This window comes from Equus przewalskii, chromosome 14 (assembly GCF_037783145.1).
Source record: "Equus przewalskii isolate Varuska chromosome 14, EquPr2, whole genome shotgun sequence".
NCBI classification, from domain to species: Eukaryota; Metazoa; Chordata; class Mammalia; order Perissodactyla; family Equidae; genus Equus; species Equus przewalskii.
The window spans coordinates 11,982,377-12,009,051 of NC_091844.1; the positions used below are offsets into that span (position 1 = coordinate 11,982,377).

Genomic DNA, 26,675 nt, shown 5'->3' on the forward strand with positions numbered 1-26,675 from the left:
GCGGCTGGGTACTGTTGGCAGGTGACAGTTCCCAACTGTTCCAGAAGCTCTTCTGCCTCTTCCCTTTCAGGGGACATTGCTGCACAGAGATTGTTACCTGGTGTTCATAGGGATCATAGCTACCGCGCCCCCCCACCCCCAGCCTTTTTGCAGAGAGGTTCTTACTTATTTTATTCCTTGTTTTTTCAATTACAAAAGTGATTACCCTTATTTTAAGATTGGCACCTGAGCTAACAACTGTTGCCAATCTTTTTTTTTTTCCTTCTTCTCTCCAAAGCCCCCCAGTACATAGTTGTATATTCTAGTTGTGAGTGCCTCTGGTTGTTCTGTGTGGGGCGCCGCCTCAGCATGGCTTGATGAGTGGTGCCATGTCCACGCCCAGGATCTGAACCGGCGAAACCCTGCTGCACTGAAGCGGAGCTCACCAACTTAACCACTCGCTCACGGGACAAGCCCCTGATTACACTCATTTTAAAGAATTCAAACATTACAGAAATAATATAATTTGGAAAGTGAAAATTTCCTATGATACACTCTCGGAGATGATATCTACAGTTAGTAGCTTGATACACATTCTTCTAGATTTTTCTTTCTACACAAAGTACTTTATTTTATTTTATTTTTTTGACAAAACTGGGATCACAGAACATGGACTGTTTTGTAACTAGCCGTTGTGTACAAAACATGTGACATGTTTTGTTGTTGGTTACACAGAGACCTATTTGTTGTCAATGGCCTAGTATTTCACTGGGCAGGTGTACAAAAGCATGCTTTACCACCTCCCGTTAGATAGAGAGTGAATTATGTTTTGTTTTCTGATAGCGTAAATAGTGGTGTAGGGAACACCCTTGTTCATGGTATATGTCTGCAGGCTAGAGGCCAGTAAGTGGGGGGGGTGTGCCTCTAAGGTCAGGCTGGCTGCTGACTAATTGCCCTTCAAAAGGTTCTGCTGGTTTACAATTCAAGCCACAGTGATGAGAATGCAACTGTGGAGATCAGTATTTTTAATTATCTTGATTTGATGGGTGAAAAATGAAACTGTTTTAATGTGCATTTTCCTACTACTTATGAGGTTGTATGTCTTCTTGTATGAATTGCTTGTCATTCTGCATCTATTTATTTGGTTTAATAGCAGTTTTATATATTCAGATGTTAATCCTTTATCTATTATACAAGTTGCATATACTTTATTCCAGTCAATGGCTTATCTTTTTTTCTTTCTTTCTATTTAAGTATTAAGTGCTTGTCTTTTAACTTTTGTTTCAGGATCTTTTATGATACAGACATTAAAAATTTTTATATAGTAAAATCTTCAAGTTTTTCCCTTTATGGCTCCAAGGTTTTGTGTCTTAAGAAAGCTCTTCCCATTGCAATAATATAATCTTTTTATGCTTTCTTTTCATGTATATATATATATTTTTTTTCCTTCATCTTCCCAAAGCCCCCCAGTACGTAGTCACATATTCTAGTTGTAGATCCTTCTAGTTGTGGCATGTGGGACACCACCTCAGCATGGCTTGATGAGCAGTGCCATGTCCGCACCCAGGATCCGAACTGGCAAAACCCTGGGCTGCTGAAGTGGAGCGTGCAAACTTAACCACTCGGCCACGGGGCTGGCCCCTATGTATTTTTTAAATTGTAGTAAAATTTACGTATGTGCAGCTTACCATTTTACTCTTTTTAGGCTTACATTTCAGTGGCATTAAGTACGTTAACGTTGTTGTGCAACCATCACCGTCATCCATCTGTAGAGCTTTCCCATCATCCTGTACTGAAACTGTTTTTGTGCTTTCTTAAAATGCTCCTGTTTTTACCTTTAGTTTTTCAATCCACTTGGAATTTATTTTTATATGCTAAGTGAGATAAGGATCCAATTTTATTGATGAGTCCATTCATTCTTCCTTCCTTCCTTCATCTAGAATCTGCTGCTCTCACATTCTAGATTACTGTACACATGTGGGCCTATTCTGTACCCTTGACCTGTCTGTTCCTACATGAGCTTTATATTATTGTTTGATAATGCGGGTCCTTAAGTTAAGGAAGTACCGATCGTGTTTCTAGTTTGCTAGGATTATCTTCATTCTTTTCTTTTTCTCTTGATAAGTAATGGGTTTTGAATTTTGTTCATTGCCCTTTTGGAATCAAATGAGATGAGTGAGCATAAACATTTTCTTTTAATCAGTTAAAATGAGGAATTATTTTAATAGATTTCCTAATATAAAACTGTCTAAATTCCAGATTGAGTAGCTTGTTCAGTATGTCCTATTCTGGTTTTGTTGCACGTGCCCAAATTAATTTTTATCATGCATGCAAAGGCAACAAGAGAGTGAAACAAAAAAAAAAGGAAAGCAGTTAAGTGCTTTAGAGGAAAGGTGGATCTACTCCTTTTTTTTTTTCTTTTTTGCATTAGGAAGATTGGCCCTGAACTAACATCTGTTGCCAATCCTTCTCTTCTTGCTTGAGGAAGATTGTCCTTGAGCTAACATCTGTGCCAATCTTCCTCTGTTTTGTATGTGGGATGCTGCCACAGCGTGGCTTGATGAGTGGTTTATGTCTGTGCCTGGGATCCAAACTCACGAATGAACCTGGGCTGCCAAAGCGGAGCGTGCCAGACTTAATCACTGCGCCACTGGGCCAGTCCCAGGAAAAGCCGATCTACTCTTGATTTGCTTTTATTTTACTTAGGATTTTGGCCTCTGTGCTGATTAGTGAGACTGGCCTATAGTTTGCTTTAATCTGGCCCTGCTTTTGTGTGTGTGTGCTTTCCTTGTCCAGTTGTATCAAAGGGGTAATTCTATCTTATAGAAAGAGATGGGAAGCATTTTAATTTTTTTCTCATATTTTAAAACATTTATATATCACAGAAATTATCGGTTGCTTGACGGTTTGATGGAAATGACCTATAAAGCTGTGTGGGCCTATTTTCGAGGAGTCTTAACCTCTGCTGATGCCACGGTGATGCTCGAGTAGAGCACAGATCCCCACCGTGTGATCCCTTCCTCCTCTCTGAGGTGATCCTCTTCGGCCTTCTGTGGCCTGGAGGAGGGAGGTAGTGTTGAGAAGAGAGTAGAGGCCGTTGAGAACCCTTTTCCATGGCTAAATTGAAGTACAGCCTGAAGATCAAGATCTGGCTTCTACCTGATGGTATCAACTCAAGAGCTTAGTTTTTGTCTCAGTAAAATGAGTGTGTAGCTATTAGGAGGGTTCTAGTGGTGATTCTTTTCTTACAGACAAAGGAGGTATTGTTAGATTAAGACTTGCTGACTTGAAAGCTTCTAACAGTTACCTCAGGGTTCAGACTGCCAGGGAGCATGCTATCAGGGAAAGCACAGGGCCAGGGGTCAGGCCCCCTGTCTTCAGCCAGCTGTGTGGACCTGAGAAAATGACCTAGGCTCTCTGAGCTTTTGTTTTCCCATCTAGTCTAGTGAAGAGGTTGGTCTAATCAGTGATTATTTTGGTGGTGGGATTAGTAGGGGCTGTCTCAGAATCTCCTCAGGCTTTGAGAAGATGAATTTTTAAAAAAGTTTTTATTGTGGTCCTAATAGTTTATAACATGAAATTTCAGTTGTACAGCATTGTCAGTCACCGTATGTGTGTGCTCCTTTACCCCTTATGTCCACTTTCCAACCCTCTTCCCCTCTGGTAACCACTAATCTGTTCTCTTTGTCCTTGTGTTAGTTTATCTTCCACATAGGAGTGAGATCCTACGGTATTTGTCTTTCTGTGGCTGCCTTATTTCACTTAACGTCATACCTTCAAGGTCCATCCATGTTGTTGTGAATGGGACGATTTTGTGTTTTTAATGGCTGTGTAGTATTCCATTGTGTATAAATGTGTATACCATAGCTTCTTTATCCATTCATCAGTTGATGGGCACTTGGGTTGTTCCCACTTCTTGGCTGTTGTGAATAGTGCTGCAGTGAAAATAGGGGTGCATAAGTTTCTTTGAATTGTTGATTTCACGTTCTTTGGATAAATACCCAGTAGTGGGATAGCTGGGTCATATGGTATTTCTGTCTTTAATTGTTTGAGGACTCTCCACACTGTTTTCTATGGTGGCTGCACCAGTTTGCATTCCCACCAGTAGTATATGAGGGTTCCCTTGAGAAGATGAATTTTTAAAGGTTGAGAAACAAACCACCCATTTATGGTATTTATGAGACAATTGGAAATTTGAACACTCACTGGATAATTGTTGATATTAAGGGATTGTTAACCTTTTTATATGTGATAATGTTGTTTCAGTTTGAAAAAATAATCCTTTTTTATTTTGGGATTACATACTGCAATATTTATGAATAGAATGAATTTGAAAAGAAAGAAGATGTAAACACCAGCTAGGCTCCTAAGGTCTATGCAAGCACTTAATTATCTGTTTTGTTTCTGGCACTGATGAATATTTACTGTGTTTCCTTTATGGACCTGGACTATTATGTACTCCTTACAGCTGAGAAGCTGCGGGAGGAAGGGGAGGGACAGAGACCATGTTGTCTCTGACGCCCTCCCTCAGAGTCTTGAGAATGCACTCCTTTCCTGTGGTCACAAGGTCTTCTCCTCTCTGTCCATACTGTGGACACCTCTGGCCACACCATGACCTTGTCAGGCTGGCAGGCAGCCCCTCTAGCTGTCCACCCAGCAAGGGGCATTGCGGCAACCCTTGCGCAGCCCCTGGGAGCGGGGCTCACTCTCAGGTGTAGGCCTAATCAGGGCAGAGCAATCATCTGTGCACAGCCCTGCCTTTGGGCAGGTGAGCAAATGGGAGGCGGATCCGTTCCAGTTCTGATTGTCAGACCCTTCATTCCCCCTCTCCTGTGCCCTCCATCTTCCTGCCTTTACTGCATTCTCAGAGACGTCTTAGGCGTTTTCCAAAAGTGAAATCTAGACAAGTGGGGAAAACCTTGGTGAAAAAAGGCCAACTCTCTCTACCTTGCTTCCTTCTTCCTAAGCTGCAGGGCTCAACAGTTTATGGCATCCTCCACAACACACAAAAATTGACAATACCTAAAAAAATGATATTGTCAGAGCAATCAAGGAAAACTTCCCTTCAACTCTGTCACCCTTAACAATTCACCTGTGTCCTTTTCCCTACGTTATTTTCCTGTCCTTAGGCTAACCTTTGTAGTTGAACACATAGTATACTCTAGGTGCTTTATGTAGATTGTCAACAACCCTGGGGAGTAGATGCTGTCATCTGTATCTTACAGATGAGAAAAAGGAGGCTCAGAGAGCATAAGTCACTTGTCAGTTTCCCTAAAAAGTGGTAGAGGTGAGTCTGACTCCAGAGTCTGTATTCTGTTAACCACTTGGTTGCTAGAACGTGTCCTTGTGCATCCAGCTTTTTCCCTATCAAGAGTTACTTCTTTGGAATAAATTCTCAGGAGTAGGATGATTGGGTCAGAGGGTCTGGATGTGTTAACCTGGCAAAGTTTTGACTCTTGTTCACCACCTCTCCTACTACAGCGCCTGCCTCCAGCACCCTGAAGATACTGTGTGATACATCCTCCCTTACCAGGTTGGTGATGGCTGCTGCACGGTGAGCCCTGGGCACATGTGCTGTCCTGCTGAGCTGTCCACTTGTCTGAAGACCTCTTTAAGACAGTCGTTTTTGCCTCCCCGCCAACTGTCTTGAGGGTTGTGCCTCTGGGTCTTGTGAAACCATTAGGCTAGGTGCTATGGCGCCAGCAAGAGGAGCATTGTCTTCCAGCATCTACAGAATCTCCAGCTCCCCAGCAGATCTGGCTGTGTGTGGATCAGAGGCATTTATTCCCCAGCAGTAGCCAAGGAGAAGTGTTGGACTGCCCACTGCATTTAATAAAGGAATTCCTTCTGGAAGTCTGTGCTCTCCCTGTGCCAAGTTGGGAGGAGACTTCCATGTGGTCTGGAGCTGTGGGAGTGAGGATTGAGAGCCCTTTGCTGAGGCCTGGGATCATCTGGGCCCACCAGCCAGTTATTCAGTGCCAGAAGGGCTTGTTTTGGACAAGGCTGTTGGCTTCACTAAGCAGCCATGGGAGAGTGCTCCCCATGCAACTCCCTCTTAGGAACCACACCAGCTGCCGACTAGCCTGCTGAGACCTGGGAACTCCTAATTTCAAACCCACCATAGGGCAAAGAGAACTGAGCTGTCATTTTTCAGTCCCTTTGGCCACTACAGATGTGGGCAGCAGCAGTTGCCAAGAGGTAGAAGCTGGCCCTTTTCTTTTTCTCATCATGCCTTGGGCAGTTACTGTATCCAGAAAGTCTGCAGGTCCAGAAAGGCTGAAGAAGAGAAACAGAACAGCAAATGAAGTGGCTTTGAAGGACGTGCCAGTAAGTCCTGTGGTGAAAATGATTTGGGCTTGAGGCTTTGCATCTAGTACCTAAGGCACTCTTGATACAACTGGAGGTGAAAGAAGAATTAGCCAAGTCAGAGGGAAGAAACCCGACCCCTAAAATTTCTCTCCAGGGCTTGGAAGTGGAATAGGGATAACCAGCTGAGTTAACATCTTGGCTGCCAGAAAGCTTAGGCATCAGGATGACGAAGGCTGTGTTTCATTGTTTCTGTTCCATACAACTTTTTGTCCTTTTGCACAAAAGTGGGAAGAATCTTGGCATTGACTCGACTGTAAGGGCTCTTGGTACTAACTTGAACCCTGGAGGTGCAGATCCCTGGAGAAACAATCACTGAAGATGGAGCTCTGAGCCCCTCCTTAACTCCTCCTCATAATACCTGTATGCGAAGGTGGTTTTAAGTTTGGCTGAGAACCTATCTTCCAGAGCAGGCTTCCTTCCCTTCCATGCTCTAGAATGTTTCTGGCTAAGGTGATAAATAAGGCAACCAAAATGTGACTCTGTTCAGTATCTGGAGGCAGGGAGGGTCCACAGCATGCCATGACTGGAATTGTGGTCCCGGGTCTTGACCCATGGTGCAGCATATATCCAAACCAGGCCACCTGTGTTCAATCCAGGAGCCTCACCTGCCAGTCCGAGTGGCAGCCAGGTAGAAGTGTACAGTGTGCAGGAGTCTCAGACGAGGCAGATTGGAGTGCTGCGGGCAGGGCCAGGGGCCATGTTAGAGGATGGGAGAGGGCATTTTAAGCACTGTGCTCTCCCTCCCTGACCTCCTGCAGAGCTGGTTTCAGCAGTGAGTCACACAGAATTAGACTGCGTTCTTGCATTACCTGGTAGGTAACAGCTTTCTGAATTCAGGAGGCGGTTAGTAAGTTTGAGCATATGAAATCTGAAAGAGGCGTCCGTGGGTAGGGAGTTTGATAACTTTACAGGTAGGATGATAACACACCAACAGGAACCGAGGACAGTAAGACTGTGTGAGACTGTGTGAGCTTTTAGGAATTGAGGACAGGCAGAGGTCCTGAACCACCCATTCATGACTTAGGAGTGTAGCCTAGACAGCACTGGAGGGACTGCTCCTGAAACATGCTGGCCCAGTGTGTGCTGGGACCAAAGGAAAAACTAACACATTGTCCTGCATTTGTGTAAATCCTCATATGCTTCCCGTGAGTGACCTCCTAAGGCTTGGGTTGTACACCTTGAAGAATGCCAACACTGGAGAAGGGGCGTGGTGAGAACACTGATTCTTCCTCACCTTGGAGGGACAGGCTAAGAGGGGGGAAGTGGTTGAAGTCTCTTGAGTCATGTTCTCCAGTTCTAGACTTCTCCAACCACACTTCTTGAAATGTAAAAGGAAGCTTTCCTCTACCTATCATATAGCAGACCTGGAGTCCATAACCTCAGAAGGTAATACTACTAGCGAAAAATGTAGAAGGATCAGGAAGGCTGTCGTTAAAGTCTTTGGGTGACAGATGAGTGTTGATGCACTATGGAAGATGTCCTTGTGCTTTGAGAAGAGGTCCCTGATGGAGGAAGACTTTCTGTCTGTTCTTAACCTCACCACTAGAACAGTCTTGGGCTGGATGGTTTATAGAGCTGAGTTGCTGTGATGGCTCTGTTCTTACATTAGCAGAAACAGTGGAAAAAAATAAAAATAACTTTGGATTGCTTCAACTTCTTTTCAGTTGACTTCTCATGTTTATTCTGGTAACCACCCAATGAAGTGGCACAGAAAATAAAAGCTAAGATAATGTGGTAAAGCCAGTAATCATCTCACTGATGCCTGGTGCCATGAGGTGGGTACTGTAATTCCGTTTTTACAGGTGAGGAAACTGAGGCACAGAGAAGTCACAGCAGGAAGTGGCAGAAACAGGACTGGAGCCCATGCAGTCTGAAGCCAGTGTCTGTTCTACTCTGCACTGTGCTGGGTTCTGAGATGGGAGACCAGAAGTGGAGATTAGCCCAGGAGGTGAGGAGATGGTGGCTTGGCCTTCATCTGACCCTTTTCAGTTTACTTCCCATCAGGCCTAGAGTGGTTGCTGCTGCCGTGGTGGGGCTCTTGGCTGGGGCTGAGTTGGTAGGTAGGGTCCTCACCCTTGGTCCTGAGAGATTGAAATCCCTTTGCACATCATATACCTCCATCCCCCTCCAATAAAGCAATAAAGTCTTAACAATGAGTGAATGAATTCCAACCTCCAGATTATTTGTGTACTTTTATCCAGGAGGACCTTCCTTTCTACCCTTAAATTCCAGGTCCCTACACTTAGCTTTGAAACCCTCTTGGTGGAAGCCATAGTTCGGGTAGACTGCCTGGAGTATCTAGTACGTGTGGGGTCATCTTGTTACCATCCTTAGTAGAGACCTGATACTTTTTCCCTCCCTTTCAACTCTAGTCTCACTGACTTGGGTGAGTCAGATGAAGTAGAGATAAGGATTAGATTGTTTAAATGAGAACTATCTTAAACTTCAGGAGTATAGGGACAGGGCCATAGCAAATTATGATGCAGAAAAATCTTTGTTACTTTATCTCCCTTTCCAAAGCATATGTTTTAGTCACAGACATTGGTTGCAAGAAGCAGAAACCATTCACCACCTAAATTCGTTCTAAAAGGGAATTTTCTCTCAATAGGCATTCTCATAGACAGGGAGCCTGACAGTTTCTGCTACTTGCCTCATGACGTCAGCTGACTTGGACTTGCCAGGGACCAGTTGTCACCGGACTTTGTTGCTGTGGGCCTTTGTGGATGGCCAGTCTCTCTTTCAGTTCAAATTCTGAGCACAGTGAACCTCGTTGGCTCAGTCTCGCTCATGCGTTGGCTCCTCTCCCACCCCAGTCCAGTAATAGTGTCCAGAGGATGAAGTCATGTGAGCCAACACCTTTCTAAGAAGAGAGTAGAAAGGATAAAACAAACAAAACTGTTGGGCTATTCAGATGTGTGTGTTTGGTTTTTAACTTGCAGTTGTAGTTTAGAGAAGTCCCATGTTTTCTTTATCCAGTTTCCCCCAATGCTTACATCTGACATAACTGTAGTACAATATCGAAACCAGAAAATTAACATTGGTACAGTGTGTGTGTATAGTTCTATGTCATTTTATCCCCGTAACCATAATCAAGATACAGAACTATTCCATCGCCGCAAAGATCTCCCTCATGTTACCCCTTTCTAGTCACACCCATCTCCTTCCCCCTCACCATTCCTCACCTGTAGCAACCACTAATCTTTTCTTCATCTCTGAGTAGAATGATAAATAAATAGAATCTTATAATACATGAGCTTTGAGATTTGCCTTTTTCCCCACTCAGCTTAATTCCTTTGATGTTCATCCAAGTTGTTGTGTGTATTAGTAGTCCTTGTTTTTACTGCTGCTGAGTATGAATGTTCCATGGTGTGGGTGTACCACAGTTTCTGTAACCACCTTTTGAGGGACATCTTGATTATTTCCAGTTTGAGGCTGTTACAAATAAAGCTGCTGCGAACAATTGAAGGCAGGTTTTTGTGTGAATATTAGTTTTCATTTCTCTAGGATAAATGCCCAGGAGTGTGATTTTTGGGTCATAGGGTAAGTTTTCAGTTTTTTAAGAAACTGCCAAACTGTTTTCCGGAGAAACTACCATTTTACATTCCCACCAGTAGTGTAGGAGAGATCCACTTTCTTTGAACCCTTACCAACGCTTGATGCTGTCTGTGTTTTTTCATTTTAGCCATTCTAATAGGTGTGTGGTCATACCCCATTACAGTCTTTAAAATTTGTTCAGGTTTGTATATGGTCCGGGGTGTGGTGGTTTATCTTGATGTATGTTCTGTAGGCACTTGAAGAGTGTGTATTCTGCTGTTGGGTAGAGTGTTCTGTAAATATTGGTAAAATTCTGTTAGTTGATGGTGTTGTCGAGTTCTTATATCCTTGCTGATTTTCTGTCAAGTTGTTCTGTCAGTTGTTGAGAGAGTGGTGGTGAAATTTCCAACTATAATTATGGAATTATCTGTCTCTCCTTTCAGTTCTATCAGTTGTGCTTCGCGTATTTTGCAGTTCTGTTATCTAGTGCATACACATTTAGGATTCCTGTGTCTTTTTGGTGGATTGAACCTTTTATCATTATGTAATGTCTCTGTGTACCTGGTAATTTTCTTTGCTCTGAAGTTTATTTTATCTGACATTCAGATGTCAGATCTGATGTCAGTCTCTGTCTTTTAATTGGTGTTTTTAGACCGTCTCCATTTAGAGTAATTATAGATATGTTAGTGTTTAAGTCAGCCACTGTAATTTTTGTTTCCTGTTTGTCCTCTGTTTTGTTCTGGTTTCTTTTTGTTGCCTTCAAGTGAGTTACTTGAACTTTTTTTTTAGAATACAATTTTGATTTAGCTGTAGTATTTTTGAGTGTATCTCCTTGTATAACTTTTTAAGTGGTTGCTCTAGATGTTGCTTTATATATACACGTAACATGTTACAGTCTGTTGGTGTCCACATTTTACCAGTTGGAGTGAACTGAAGGAGCTTAACCTCCCTTTATGTCTCTTTACCCTCCCCCACTTCTCATACAATTGGCTGTATACATTGAGAGCCGTGTTAGACAGTGTTGTAAGTTTTGCTTCAAACATAATTTAGAAAACTCAAGAGGAAAAGGGAAATCTATTGTATTTACCCATATTTTTATTCTTTCCATTGTTCTTTCTTCCTGATGTTCCAAGATTCTTACTTTTATCATTTCCTTTCTGTTTAGAGAACTTCTTTTAGCAATTCTTTTAGAGAAGGTCAGCTGGCACAAGTGTTTTTAATTTTCTTTCATCTGGCATCTTAATCTCCCCTTTATTATTGAAGGATATTTTTGCTGGATGTAAATTCTGGGTTGATTGTTCTTTTCTTTCAGTACTTGAAAAATGTTATGCCTCTTCCTTGGTTTCTGATGAGAAATTGTTGTCATTCAAATTGTTTTTTAACCCTATAGGTAAGGTGCTGTTTCTCTCTTTGTGCTTTCAATATTTTTCTTTGTCTTAGTTTTCAGACTTGACTTTGATGTGTCTTGGCATGAATTTCTTTGGACTTTTCTTGTTAGGATTCACTCCGCTTCCTGAATCTGTAAGCTTGTGCCTTTTTACCAAATTTGGGGAATTTTCAGCCATTATTTTTTCAACCCCACCCTCTGTTTCTACTCCTCCAGATCCCGATGACATGAATGTTAGATCTTTAATTATAGTCCCACAGGGCCCTGAGGCTATTCCTTTTTTTCCCCCTACTCTGTTTTCTCTGTTTAGATTGTGCAGTTTCTATTGTTCTGTCTTCAAGTTCACTAATTCTTTTCTCTATCACCTCTATTCTGCCGTTGAGCCCATCCACTGAGTTTTTCACTTAGGTGAGTATATTTTTCAATGCTGGAATTTTTTTTTTCCTTCTTCTCCTTAAAGCCCTCCAGTACATAGTTGTATATTCTAGTTGTAGGTCCTTCTGGCTCTGCTATGTGGGATGCTGCCTCTGCATGACTTGTTGAGTGGTGCCAGGTCTGCGCCCAGGATCCAAACTGGTGAAACCCTGGGCCACTGAAACGGAGCTCCTGAACTTAACCACTCAGCCATGGGGCCAGCCTAAATCTAGAATTTCTATTTTGTTTTTTTATCTCTTCTATTTCCTTGCTGAGAAATTTTTTATTTGTCTCAAGTGTGTTTGTAATTGCTCACTGAAGGATTTTTATGATGACTACGTTAAAATCCTTGTTAGACAATTCTAATACCTTTGACATTGAAACGTTGACAATCTCTTGATTGTCTTTTCTCATTCAAGCTGAGATTTTGTGGGGATTGTTGGTATGGTCGTTGAGTGGTTTTAGTTGAAATCTGGACATGTTGGGTATTATGAAACTCTTGATCTTACTTAAATCTGTTTTAGCAGGCCTTGTTTGAGACTGCTCTGGCAGGAATAAAGAGGAGCTGCTTTGTCACTGTTGGTGAGATGGGAGTCTGGGATCCCCGCTCGGCTTTCAGTGATGCTGACATGGGAGAGGGGCTCCTCTTTACTGCTGAGTGGAGGTGGAGTTTCAGCTCCGCACTAGGCCTCCACTGATGCCAACTCAGCTGGAATGGGAAAGGGTACCTTGTTTTTTTCCTCATGTTGCCTCAATTTATGCTGCAGAGGTTATGTGTCCTTGTTACCCTGGGCAGTGGTGAATGTTCTGACTCTCCACTAGACCTTTGCTGACCACCCCAGCTGGGGTCGGCGGGCGGGGAGGGTGGGGGGGCCCTTGTTACCTCCTGGTGGGGGTAGATGTCCAGGCTGACCATATGGTCTCCAGTGACACAGTAGGGATGAGGGTTGGAGGCCTCATTACCACTCATTGGAATGAAAGTTTTGGTTCCCCACTTGGCTTTCTTTGACACCAACCCCCAAATAATTGGACACTTTAAGAGACGATCACTTCATAAAAAAAGTAGCACACTGGACCATATATACCTTCTGAAGCAGAATTATTGGAAGAGTTGGACCAAGAAGTTAATATGTGATGAATATATGTAAGGAGTTAAAGTTAGAAATTATCAAGATGAAACAACCATAAGAAAACACCAAGAGAAATCAGATAGAAATATTAATTATGGAAAATATAGTATGTGGAATATGGAAAAAATAAATATAATTAAAACAAGATAATGATGGGATAAAAAGTAGAAGGAATATGACTAAAGAATGAATTAGTGAGTTGGAAATTTATAATTAGGAACTCTCCCTAGTTGTTAGTTTACAATTAGGAACTTCTCCCTGGAAGGCATCAAGAAAAGCCAAGAAATATGGAGAATAGAAATAGAAATAGTATAACACAATTAAGAATCTTGGAGAGGAAAATAAAAATAAAACCAAGGAAATAATTTTCAAAAGAATGGAGAATTTCTAGGAATTAAGAGAAAATGGAAAGGCCTCAGTTTGAAAGGGTTCGCATGAGTCCAAAAGGGAGAAATAAGGAAAACAAATGTCTGGACATATCATACAGGCATATCTCAGAGATCTTGCAGGTTTGGTTCCAGACCACTGCAGTAAAGCAAATATCACAATAAAGCAAGTCACGTGAATATTTTGGTTTCCCAGGGCATATAAAAGTTGTGTTTACACTATACTGTAGTCTGTTAAGGGTGCAATAGCATTATGCCTTTAAAAAAAACCAATGTACACACCTTAATTACAAAATACTTTATTGCTAGAAAAAATGCTAGCCATCATCTCAGTCTTCGGTGAGTCATAATCTTTTTGCTGGTGGAAGGTCTTCCCTTGATGTTAGCGGCTGCTGACTGATCAGGGCAGTGGTGCTGAGGGTTGGGGTGGCTGTAGCAGTTTCTTAAGACAACAATGAAATTACCACATCAGTTGACTCTTCCTCTCATGAACGATTTCTCTGTAGCATGTGATGCTGTTTGATAGCATTTTACCCACAGTAGAACTTTCCAGATTGGAGTCAGACCTCTCAAACCCTGCCCCTGCATTATCAACTAAGTTTATGTCATATTCTAAATCCTTTGTTGTCATTTCAACAATCTTCACAGTATCTTCACCAGGAATAGATTCCTTCTCAAGAAACCACTTTCTTTGCTCATCCATAAGGAACAGCTCCTCATCCATTAAAGTTTGACCATGAGCCTCCACTTCTAGTTTTAGTTCTTTTGTCATTTCTACCACATTTGCAGTTACTTCTTGCACTGAAATTTTGAGCAGCTCAAAGTCATCCATGAGGATTGGAATCAACTTCTTCCAAACTCCTGTTAATGTTGATATTTTGACCTCTTCCCATGAATCACAAATCTTCTTAATGGCATCTAGAATAGTGAATCCTTTCCAGAAGTTTTTCAGTTTACTTTGCCCAGATCCATCAGAGGAATCACTATCTGTGGCATCTGTAGCCTTATGAAATGTATTTCTTAAATACTAAGACTTGAAAGGTGAAATTACTCCTTGACCCATGGGCTGCAGAATGGATGTTGTGTTAACAGGCATGCAAACTACATTAATCTCATTGTACATCTCCATCAGAGCTCTTGGGTGACAGATGCATTGTCATTGAGCAGTAATATTTGAAAGGAAGCTTTTTTCTGAGCTGTAGGTCTCAACAGTGGGCTTAAAATATTCAGTAAACCATGTTGTCAACAGATGTGCTGTCATCCAGGCTTTGTTGTTGCATTTATAGACCACGGGCAGAGTAGATTTAGCATCATTCTTAAGGGTCCTAGGATTTTTGGAATGGTAAATGAGCACTGGCTTCAACTTAAAGTTACCAGCTGCATTAGCTCCTAACAAGAGAGTCCGCCTGTCCTTTGAAGCTTTGAAGGCAGGCATTGACTTCTCCTCTCTAGCTATGAAAGTCCTAGATGGCATCTTCTTCCAACATAAGGATGTTTCGTCTACATTGAAAACCTCTTGTTTAGTGTAGCCACCTTCATGAATTTTCTTAGCCAGAGCTTCTGAATAACTTGCCACAGCTTCTACGTCAGTACTTGCTGCTTCAACTTGCACTTTTATGTTATGGAGACAGCTTCCGTTAAACTTCATGAACTAAACTCTGGTACCTTCAGACTTTTCTTCTGCAGCTTCCTCACCTCTCTCAGCCTTCATAGAATTGAAGAGAGTTATGGCCTTGCTCTGGATTAGGCTCTGGCTTAAAGGAATGTTGTGGCTGGTTTGGTCTTCTATCCAGACCACTAAAACTTTCTCCATATCAGCAGTAAGGCTGTGTAACTTTCTTGTCATTTATTTGTTCACTGGAGTAGCACTTTTAATTTCCTTCAAGAATTTTTCCTTTGCATTCACAACTTGGCTAACTATTTGGCACAAGAAGTCTAGCTTTTGGCGTATCTCAGCTTTTGACATGCCTCCCTCACTAAGGTTAATCATTTCTTGCTTTTGACTTAAAGTGAGAGACGTGTGTCTCTTCCTTTCATTTGAACACTTAGAGGCCATTGTAGGGATATTAATTAGCCTAATTTCCATATTGTTGTGTCTCAGGGAATAGGGAGGCCTGGGAAGAGGGAGAAAGATGGGGGAACGAACGGCTGGCCAGTGGAGCAGTCAGAACACACACAACATTTATTAAGTTCACCATCCTATATGGATGCAGTTCGTGGCACCCCAAGACCATTACAATAGTAACATCAAAGATCACTGATCACAGATCACTATAACAAATATAATAAGAATGAAAAAGTTTGAAATATTGTGAAGATTACCAAAATGTGACACAGAGACACAAAGTGAGCAAATGCTTTTGGAAAAATGGTGCCGAGAGACATGCTTGCTGCAGGTTTGCCACAAACCTTCAATTTGTAAAAAATAGAGTATCTGTGAAGTGCAATAAAATGTATGCCTGCAGTCAAAGACAGAAAATCTTAAAGGCTTCCATGGAGAAAATGCAGATCCACCACAAAGTTTGAACCAGTATCAGACTGACATGCTACATCTCAACGTGAAACTTGGATTCAAGAATCTTGGATTAATATTTTTTATGTATTGAAGGAAAAGAACATAGAATTTAAATGTGAAGGCAAGATAAAAATGTTCTCAGGGATACAAGTTTCAAAAGTCTGCCACATAAAGACTCAAATTGAAAGAAGTTATTAGGGGCCAGCCCGGTGGCACAGTGGTTAAGTTCACACGTCCCACTTTGGCAGCCTGGGGTTCGCCAGTTCAGATCCTAAGGGTGGACATGGCACCACTTGGCAAAGGCTATGCTGTGGTAGGTGTCCCACATATAAAGTGGAGGAAGATGGGCAGGGATGTTAGCTCAGGGCCGGTCTTCCTCAGCAAAAAGAGGATTGGCAGCAGATGTTAGCTCAGGGCTAATCTTCCTGGAAAAAAAAAAAGGTATTTAGAAGTACTTAGAAATAAATCCAGACAAAGTTGCGAGAAATATAGGAAGTGAGTGTGATTAAATATCTTTATAAAGTTTATTGTTAAAATAAAAAAGGTCAGAAGTGCCCATCAATGGATGAGTGGATAAGAAAGATGTAGATATATATACTACTCAGCTATAGAAAGATGAAATCATGCCATTTGAGACAACATGGATGGACCTTGAGGGTGTTATGCTAAGTGAACTAAGTCAGATGGAGAAAGTCAGTTACCGTATGACTTCACTCATGTGGACAATAAACAAATACAAGAGATACAGAGAACAGATTAGTGGTTACCGGAGGGGAATGAGTAGAGGGGAGGACAAAACGGGTAAAGCAGCACGTATGTGTGGTACGGTAGATGGCAAGTAGACTTTCAGTGGTGAACATGATGCACTGTATACAGAAGTTGAAATATAATGATGTACACCTGAAATTTATATAATGTTACAAACCAATGTGACCTCAGTAAAATAAATTTTTTAAAAAAAGGTCGAGCACAAAATATCTATCTATCTAGAACTAAATTCTAGATAATGTGATTGGGGGTAGAGCAGGGAGCAAGAGATAAAAGGAAATGTAGGGGCTGGCCAAGTGGTGTTGTGGTTAAGTTTGCACGCTCTGCTTTGGTGGCCCGGGATTTGCAGGTTTGGATCCTGGGAGTGGACCTAACACTGCTCATCAAGCCGCGCTGTGGCAACATCCCACATAAAGTAGAGGAAGATTGGCCCAGATGTTAGCTCAGGGTCAATCTTCCTCACCAAAAAAAAATAATAATAAGGAAATATAAAGCATGCCTAAGCATTTGTCCTGTTGTGGAAAGATACTGATTAAGAAGCTGATAAGGGAGGGGCCAGCCCTGTGGCCTAGTGGTTAAGTTTGGCACTCTCTGCTTCAGTGGGCTGGATTCAGTTCCCAATCATGGACCCACACCAGTTGTTGGTGGCCATGTTGTGATGGTAACCTACATACAAAATAGAGGAAGATTGGCACAAGTATTAGCTCAGGGTGAATCTTCCTCAAGCAAAAATAGGAAGATTGGTAACAGATGTTAGCTCAGAGTGAATCTTCCTCAGGGGAAAAAAAAAAGCTGATAAGGGTATATAAATATAATATAAGAATGGATATTAAGGCAATAGTAACCACCCTAAGAACAAAAATAGAATGTAAACCTTTTATACCAGCAAAAGAAAACTTGCTGAATTTCTTGGAAAGTAAGAAAGAAAGAAAAAAAAGGAAATACGCCAAACAGAAAATGCAGAATGAGTAAATATAAGTGGATTAAATTTACCAATTAAAAAAGAAAGAATAGAGTCCTAGGTAACTCGCATCTGATGGGGGCTATTTTGTCTCAATCTTTGTTATCCAGGACCCTAGGCCGCAAGAACTGTGGAGACAAAATGCCAGGTAAATAAAAGCTGGGAGGGTCCTTGGAGATGATGCCTTGCCATGTTTTCCACACCTGGCTCGCTGAATTATTTGGGGATTTAAAATATGACCAAGTCCCACTCTCATAGCTTATGATTCAGATCTGGGGTAGGGCCATGGAATCTGTGTTTTAAAACTTGCCTTACGTGAGCTCTGGGGATCTCTGGCCTCTGACACCCTCCCTCAATTCCCAGAGGAAGGACCTGAGTCTTGGAGAGGGCAAGGGAGTTTGCCAGGGCCACACAGCTGATGGCGGAGGGCTGGGAAAGACCAAGATGTCTCCAAAGGGCTCGTTCTGTTTCACTGGCCCTGGCCTAACAGCAGGTGGTAGAGCTAGTTCTGAGCTGTACTTGCTTCTCTAGACTGTGGCCTCTAGGAGTGCTAGTTGTCTCATGGGCTGGATACTGGGAGACAGAGACAAAGTCTCCTACCTCTTATAGAGCCCACTCTAGGCATAGGAAGCCCTAAAACAGAGTTTTCTGGGCCATAGTGTCTCTGACATGTGAGGATTCCACACATGGCACTTTTAAAAATGTCAACTTTTTATTCAGATACAATGTACATGCAGAAAAGTCCTCAAATAAAGTGTACAGTATGATAGTTTTCCCAAACAACATGTGAACGCTACCGCACTATCCCCCTGCTACTCCAGAGTAACCTCTTTCCTGACTTCTACCCCTAGAGATTGGCTTTGCCTGTTTTTAAACTTTATAATGATGGAATCATGTACTTTTTTGTGTCTGGCTTTTTTCAACATTATCTGGGGTTCATCCATGTTGCATGTATCGGTAGGTCATTCTTAATACTGTATTTCTTTGTATGAATATATCACCATATGATAGTTCCCAGTTTGGGGTTATTGTAAATAATGCTATTATATGCATGCCTTTTGGTGAATACATGTACCCATTTCTTTTGGTGGAATGGAATTGCTGGGTCATAGGGTATGCTTATATCGATCTTTAATAGATGCTGCAAAACCAATTTCCAAAGAGATTATAGCACATAGCACCTTTTAAAGGAAAATTTTTGATGGCGAGGACCCTATCCAGGAGGCTAAGAACTGGCCTGGATTCCTGCTCTAGAGGCATTTCTGCTGGGGAGGAAACTACTGTGCCAGCCATCAGCAGGCAGTTGTATGAACAGGACAGGTCCTGTTCCTGTGTAAGGGCCGAGAACTGCATATACATAGCTGTGTGTTTATTTGAGTGAATCAGCACAACTTTATTTCAAGTTTCTGCCACTCTGAATGAACAGATGTGTCTTCTTTCAAAAGGTTTATTAATAGAGCTGTAAGTTAATGTCTTGGCAAGAAAAGACGGCATCTCAAAGGGCACGTCAGAGTTAGTGAAGAGACCATTTGGTCAGGGTTAAGAGAAACAAGGGATGCTGAAGTGCCCAGGGACACAACAGTGGAAAACTGTTGCCACTCGTTGACCCACAGGAACGCTGACTGGGTTCTGGCAAGAGCTGTAGCCCTGTAGAGGGGCTACCCAACTCGACTGTAAGAGGAACACAGAGAGAGTGGGTTTGGTGGGAGCTGGGAACAAATTCTACAGTCTCCTGTCCTGTCTCATCTGCTGGTGTATCCTGTTGGCTAAACCCAGGTGGAAGCCAGCAAACAGAGGGGCCGATGCAGTCCGTGTGGGTCAGCCTCCTGGGATAGTATCCTAGGACCTAAAGCAGGGCAGAGGGAGAAGGATGGATCTGGAGGGGCAAATGGAGTGACCAACGCAATAGTTACACTTTTCAACTGTAAAAGACTTGCGTATTCAGAGTAGAAATTTTGGCAAGTGCAGAAAAGTATTTTTTAAAAGTACTTATAACCTCACCCACCAGAAGCATCCACTGTTCACATTTTGGTGTATTTGTTTCTAGACCTTTTCTTTACTTATTTTAAATAGTTGAAATCATACCAAACATAGGTTTTTATTTGTAATGAGCTGGTACCAGAATTCCTCCTGAGGAGAAAACTTTGTTTGGGGAAAGTTCAAGAAACTGAAACAGATGGTGTGGCTCCGATTACGAGTTTTAGCAGGAACCCAAACAGAGTGGTAAATGAATTTATATTCACTTGTGCAGGAGAAAGTGAATTAATTTATATTCACATGTGCTTTTCAAGGGTATGGGAGTAGGAAATAGTCCTAATGGTGGAGTGGCCAAGGGATGGTTTAAGAATGGTATATCAAAACGGATGACTATTCCTCCATTCTCCATATTAGTAAAATTACAGTTTTGTTGAATTGGGAGAGATCCTTTCTCAGGGAAGGACTCAGCCCTTACTGAGGAATGGGCGTGTAGCCCAGTTCTGGTTAGTGAGTTATAAGGGCAGTGTGCCAGGGGCTACTAGAAAGGGTTTTCCTCCTGATAAAAAGGGAGAGACATGTGAGGAGAAATTCTCTGCCCTGCGTTGACCTCTGTTTCCTGCCCTCGAAGGACATAATTCTAGGAGCTGCTGCAGCCATCTTGCAACCAGGAGAAAAAAGCCAAGGCAGCACTGAGTTACTGTTAGGCCCCGCACAATATTAAGAATCAGGATTCTGGCCCCACTCAACTCTGCCCCTGCATCATTTGTTGATGCTGAGTCCTTGTATCTTGACCGTGATTTGTCCTTGTAAGTGGGGAGAATAATAGCAAACACTTAGTGCTTACATCTAGGCCTTTTCCCAGGTTGTCATTACTGTTATTTTTCTCTTTTTTTATTGTGATGAAATTCACGATGCATAAAATTTACCTTAACCATTTTTGAGTACAGTTCAGTGGTATTAAATACATTCACATTGTTGTGCAACCATCCCTGCCATCCATCCCCATAACTCTTTTTCGCTTGTAAAACTGAAACAGTGTACCTACTAAAGCAATAAATCCCTGTTCTCCCCTTCCCCCAGCCCTTGGCAACCACTGTTATACTTTCTGTTTTTATGATTTTGACTACTCTGATGAGTACCTCATCTAAGTGGAATCATACAGTATTTATCTTTTTGGACTGACTTATTTCACGTAGTATAATGTCCTCAAGATTCATCCATGTTGTAGCATATTGCAGAATCTCCTTCCTTTTTAAGGCTGAATCATATTCCATTGTATGTATAGACCACATTTTGCTTAGCCATTCGTCACTTGATGGACATTTGGGTTTTTTCCATGTTTTGACTATTTAATACTGTGAAAGTGCTGCTATGAGCGTGGGTGTACAAATATTTCTCCAAGACCCTGCTGTCACTTCTTTGGGGTACAGACCCAGAGGTAGAATTGCTAAATTATATGGTAGTTTTACTTTGAACTTTTTGAGGAACCACCATACTATTTTTCCCAGTGGCTGGACCATTTTACATATAATCCCACCAACAGTGCACAAGGGTTCCAATTTCTCTGTGTCCTCTCCAACCAACACTTATTTTCTTTTTTTTTTTCCTAAACAGCCATCTTAATGGATGTAAGTGTTATTTCATTGTAGTTTTGATTTGAATTTCCCTAATGATACTGATTTTGACCATCTTTTCATGTGCTTATTGGCCATGCATATATCTTTTTTGGAGAAATGTCTATGTCTATTCAAGTCCTTTGTGGTTTTTTGGCTTTTTTTCTTTTTTTGCTGAGGATGATTCACCCTGAGCTAACGTCCATTGCCAATCCCTCTTTTTTTTTTCTTTGCTTGAGGAAGATTAGCCCTGAGCTAACTAACACGTGTGCCAGTATTCCTCTATCTTGTATGTGGATTGCTGCCAAAGTGTGGCTGACAAGTAGTGTAGGTCTGCGCCTGGCATCCAAACCTGCAAACTCAGGCTGCCAAAGGAGCGCACTAACCTGAACCACCACACCACGAGGCTGGCCCCTGCCTATTGAATTGGTTTGTTTGGTTGTTGAGTTTTAGAAGGTCTCTATATATTCTGTATATTAATCCTTTATCAGATATAATAAATATTATCTCCCATTCTGTGAGTTGCCTTTTTACTCTGAGGATAATGTATTTTGATGTACAAAGTTTGAAAATTTTAATAAAATCTCATTTGTCTATTTTTTCTTTTGTTACCTCTGCCTTGGTGTCATATTCCAGAAATCATTGCCAAATCCAATGTCTCGGAGCTTTGCCCTACGTTCTCTTCTAAGAGTTTTATTGTTTTAGGTCCTTGATCCATTTTGAGTTAAGTTTTGTATATAGTGTTAGGTAAGGGTGTAACTTCATTCTTTTCCATGTGAATATCCAGTTTGCCTAGCACCATTTGTTGAAAAGAGTGTCCTTTCCCCATTGAATGGTCTTGACACCTTTGTCAAGAATCGTTTGACCAATCCCATTTGCAACAACATAGATAGACCTGGAGGGTATTATGTTAAGCGAAATAAGCCAGACTGAGAAAGACAGACACCATATAATTTCACTCCTATGTAGAAGATAAACAAACACACGGACAAAGAGAACAGTTCAGTGGTCACCAGGGGAAGGGGGGTAGGGGGTGGGCACAGGGGGTGAAGGGGAGCACTTACGTGGGGACCGACAAGAAATAGTGTACAACTGAAACATCACAATGATGTAAACTATTATGAACTCAAGAATGTCAAAAAAATAATTTGACCAGATATGTGAGAGTTTATTTCTGGGCCCTCTATTCCATTGGTCTGTGTGTTTATGCCAATACCACAGTTTTGATTATTGTAGATTTGTGGTAAGGTTTGAAATCAGTATGAGCTTTCCCTGTTTTGTTCTTTCTCAAGATTTGGCTATTCAGGGTGCCTTGAGATCCCATATGAATTTTAGGATGGGTTTTGCTCTTTCTGGAAAGAACATCATTGGGATTTAGATGAGACTTGCCTTGAATCTGTAGATCACTTTGGGTAATATTGACATTTTAACAATAAGTCTTTCAGTTCATGAACACGAGATGTGTTTCCATTTACTTACATCTTCTTTAATTTCTTTCAGCAATAGTCTGTAGTTCTTATTGTGTAAGTTTTAACCTCCTTGGTTAATTCCCAAGTACTTTATTCTTTTTGATGCTATTGTAAATGGCATTGTTTTTGTAATTTCCTTTTCACACTGTTCATTGTTAGTGTATAGAAATTCAACTGATTTTTGTGTGTTTACTTTGTGTCCTGCTACTTTGATGAATTCATTTGTTCTAACAACTTTCTTGTGGAGTCTTTAGGTTTTTCTACCTATAAAATCATATCATCTGCAGAAAGAGATAACTTTACTTTTTTCTTTCCAATTTAGGTACCTTTTATTTCTTTTTTCTTGTCTAATTGCTCTGCCCAGAATTTCCAGTATTATGTTGAATAGAAGTGGTGAAAGTGAGCATCCTTTCCTTGTTCTTGATCTTGGAGGAAAAGCTTTCAGTCTTTTATCATTAACTATGAGGTTTGCTGTGGGTTTTTCATATATGGCTTTTGTTATGTTGCAGTAGTTTCCTTCTTTTCCTATTTTATTATGTATTTTTATCATGAAAGGATGTTGAATTTTTGTCAAATGGTTTTCCTGCATCAACTGAGATGATCATGTGATTTTTTTCTTCATTTTGTTGATGTGGTGTTTTACATTGATCAGTTTTTATATGTTGAATCATCCTTGCATTCCAGGGATAAATACCACTTGGTCATGGATAATCCTTTTTTACTATGCTGCTGAATTCAGTTTGCTAGTTATTTCATTGAGGACTTTTGCATCAATTTTCATAAGGGATTTTGGTCCATAGTTTTCTTTTCTCATAGTGTCTTTGGCTTTGTGTCAGGTTTATGCTGGCCGTATAAAATGAGTTAGGAAGTGTTTCCTGCTCTTTGATTTTTTGGAAAAATTCGAGAAGGATTGGTGTTCTTTAAAGGTTTGGTAGAATTCACCATAGAAGCTGTCGGGTCCAGGACTTTTCTTTATTGGGAGATTTTTGATTACTGATTCGATCTCCTTACTAGTTATAGGTCTATTCAGATTTTCCTTTTTTTTTTTTTCCTTTTTTGAGGAAGATTAACCCTGAGCTAACTACTGCCAATCCTCCTCTTTTTGCTGAAGAAGACTGGCCCTGAGCTAACATCCGTGCCCATCTTCCTCTACTTTATATGTGGGACGCCTACCACAGCATGGCTTTTGCCAAGCGGTGCCATGTCCACACCCGGGATCCGAACTGGCAAACCCTGGGCCACCAAGAAGCAGAACGTGCGAACTTAACCACTGCGCCACTGGGCCGGCCCCGAGATTTTCTATTTCTTTTTGATTTAGTCTTGGTAGATTTTGTCCATTTCATCTAGATTACCCAATTTTTGGGAATACGGTTGTTCATAATACTCTCGTATAAATCTTTTTATTTTTGTAGAATTGGTAGTAATGTTCCCACTTTCATTTTTGATTTTAGTAGTTTGAGTGTTCTCTCTTTTTTTCGTTTCATTTAGCTAAGTATCACTTTTGTTGATCTTTTTGAAGAATCACCTTTTGGTTTCATTGATTTTGTTTTATTTTTCTGTTCTATGTTTTGTTTCTCTCTGTTCTAATCTTTATTATTTCATTCTGCTGGCTTTGAGTTTGCTTGTTCTTTTTCTAGTTCCTTAAGTTGTAAGCTTATGTTGTTGATTTAGGATCTTGTTTTTTAAATGTAAATATTTATAGCTATAAATTTCCCTCTTAGTACTACTTTTGCCCTTTCCTATAGGTTTTGGTATGTTTTATTTGTGTGTGTGTGTGTGTGTGTGTGCAAAGTTTTATATTTTTTCCTTTTTTGATTGAGATATAATTGACATATAACATTGTATTAGTTTTCAATGTACAACATAATGATTTGATGTATGTATATATTGTGAAACGATTAACAATAAAAGGAAACGATTGTTTCCTTCACATAAATATCCAGAAGTGGAATTGCTGATCACATGGTAGTTGTATTTTTAAGTGTTTTCATCTTCATTCACCTCTAAGTATTTTCTTATTTCCCTTGTGATTTCTTCTTTGCTCCATTGGTTGCTTAAAAGTGTCTTGTTTAGGGTGGCATAGAGGTTAAGTTTGCATGCTCTGCTGTGGTGGCCTGAGGTTCGTGGGTTTGGATCCTGGTCGTGGACCTACTCGCTGCTCACCAAGCTGTGCTGTCGTGGTGTTCCACATACAAAATAGAGGAAAATTGGCATAGATGTTGGCTCAGGGACAATCTTCCTCAAGCAAAAAGAGGCAGAGTGGTAACAGATGTTACCCCAGGGCCAATCTTCCTCACACACACACACACAAAAGTGTATTGTTTAATTTCCACAGTTTTATGAATTTTCTAGTTTTACTTTTGTTATTGATTTCTAACTTCATGCTGTTGTACTCACAGAAGATAGTTTGCATGATATTTGCCTTTTTAAATCTATTCAGACTTTATTTATGGCCTCACATCTGGTCTGTCCTGGAAAATGTCCCATGAGACACGTGCACTTGAGAAAAATGGGTATGCTGCTGTTGTTGGGTGGAGTGTTATGTATATGTCTGTTAGATCGAGTTGGTTTATTGTGTTGTTAGTTCTCTGTTTCCTTCCTTGTCTTTTGTCTGATTGTTCTATCCATTATTGTGAGTGGGATATTGAAGTCTCTATTATTGTAGAACTGTCTATTTCTTCCTTCACTTCTGCTAGTTTTTACTTCATATATTTTGATGGTCGAGCATTAGGTGCATAAATGTTTATAATTGTTGCATCTTCTTGCTGTATTGAACCTTTTCTTATATATCCTGGCCATTGGCAGTTGATTCAACCATAAGCCCCCCTCCGCTCCCTGGAAATCAGGGGGTGGCACTGAAAGTTCCCATCTTCTGATCGCTGGCTGGTTCTCCTGGTAACTGGCGCCCACCCTTCGGGGGAGTCTTATCACTCAGGAAATTCCAAGGGTTTTGGGATCTGTGAGCCAGGAACCGTGGGTGAAAATCAAATATATCTGAGAAAGATATTTTGGTTATCTGAATGACCAAATGTGTATATTTCTTATAAATCACGATATTTTGTTATTTTAACAGAAAGAAAGCCAAATTCTGGTTTTCTGTCAGTATAATATTTGATACTAAAGCTCTTTCTGAAAATCTTATAAATAAAGACATCAAACCTTAGCCAGCTTTGACCACTCAAATAAAATTCCTTTCTACAAACCTATAACTTTTTATATCCATACATATCCCTTATAGCTTGTCAAGGTGGCAAAAATGAGCATGTTTATTAATAGACCTAAATATATATATAGTCTTCATTACCATATAAAGAGACAAAAATACATAAAAGTATGCTTGTAATTAATGTTTCAGTGTTTTATTTTACTAAAAAATGATTTAGGAATTGAATGAATATCAATTAACTCAATTTACAATCAGTCCAAGATTTTAGGTTACCTAAAGTTCTTGGAAACTATCTTGCAGTTGACATACTGCAAAATGTAATTATTGTTGAAATAATGTCTGTCAGAGTAATTATTCTATTTGGTTAAACATAAATTTTTCATAATCTTAAACATTAAGTGATACTAGCGTATTTGATCAGTAAACCTCTGAGTTTAGGAAGAACATAGCCAAACAGAATAAAATGTAAGCTTGTATTATACTTAATGCTGATAACTCAGAGAAGACATAGCTGTTTTTGGTAAAACAATATTAAATTAGTCATTTGCAAAAGATTTATATAAATTATGTGATACTGAATTCTTAAAGCATTTGAGTTAGTTTGCATAAGAATGCTTTTTCCCACATTGAAAGTATTAGAGGTTCAATTTCCTTAATTTGGGGGAATTTTAGGAATATTCAGTTTACATAAGCTCTTATTTCTAAGATAAATAAATGTCAATCAGAATAGAGGTCCTTTAAGAGATTTATAACCTAATCTAATTTGATAATACCATCTGAAGATAAGTACTTCACAGTCAGACACTTACACATACAAACAGAGTTTATAGTTTCAATTCTAAAATTTCAACCATGGGTCAAGCATACACAGAGAAAAACAACACCCAGTGTTGAACATTTCCTATCCATGAGCTGTTTCCTTCCCAGTGGGTGATACTGACCCTCTTAGTCTCAATTTCACATGCCAGTGTACAGTAAGCTAATCACTGAGACACCGGGTGACTGGA

General features: G+C 40.6%; 1 protein-coding gene across 19 annotated transcripts in view; it reads left to right on the forward strand.

Annotated features, from left to right (window-relative positions):
* KANSL3 (KAT8 regulatory NSL complex subunit 3) overlaps positions 1 to 21,632 on the forward strand; it is a 62,647-nt gene extending 41,015 nt beyond the window's left edge. For 3 of the 19 annotated variants that reach the window (XR_011525888.1, XR_011525891.1, XR_011525892.1), the window contains 3 exons: positions 5,461 to 6,306; positions 8,151 to 8,296; positions 8,957 to 9,817. Coding sequence is in view for 11 of the 19 variants with exons in the window: in XM_070572112.1 (XP_070428213.1) it covers positions 17,554 to 17,595 (42 nt within the window). In the remaining 8 variants the exon portion in view is untranslated. Of the gene's footprint in view, positions 1 to 277; positions 1,310 to 5,460; positions 9,818 to 17,553 lie in introns of those variants that run through there. The other 16 variants (XM_070572118.1, XM_070572114.1, XM_070572119.1 and 13 more) reach the window with 9 other exon arrangements.
* The last annotated feature ends 5,043 nt before the right edge of the window (positions 21,633 to 26,675 follow it).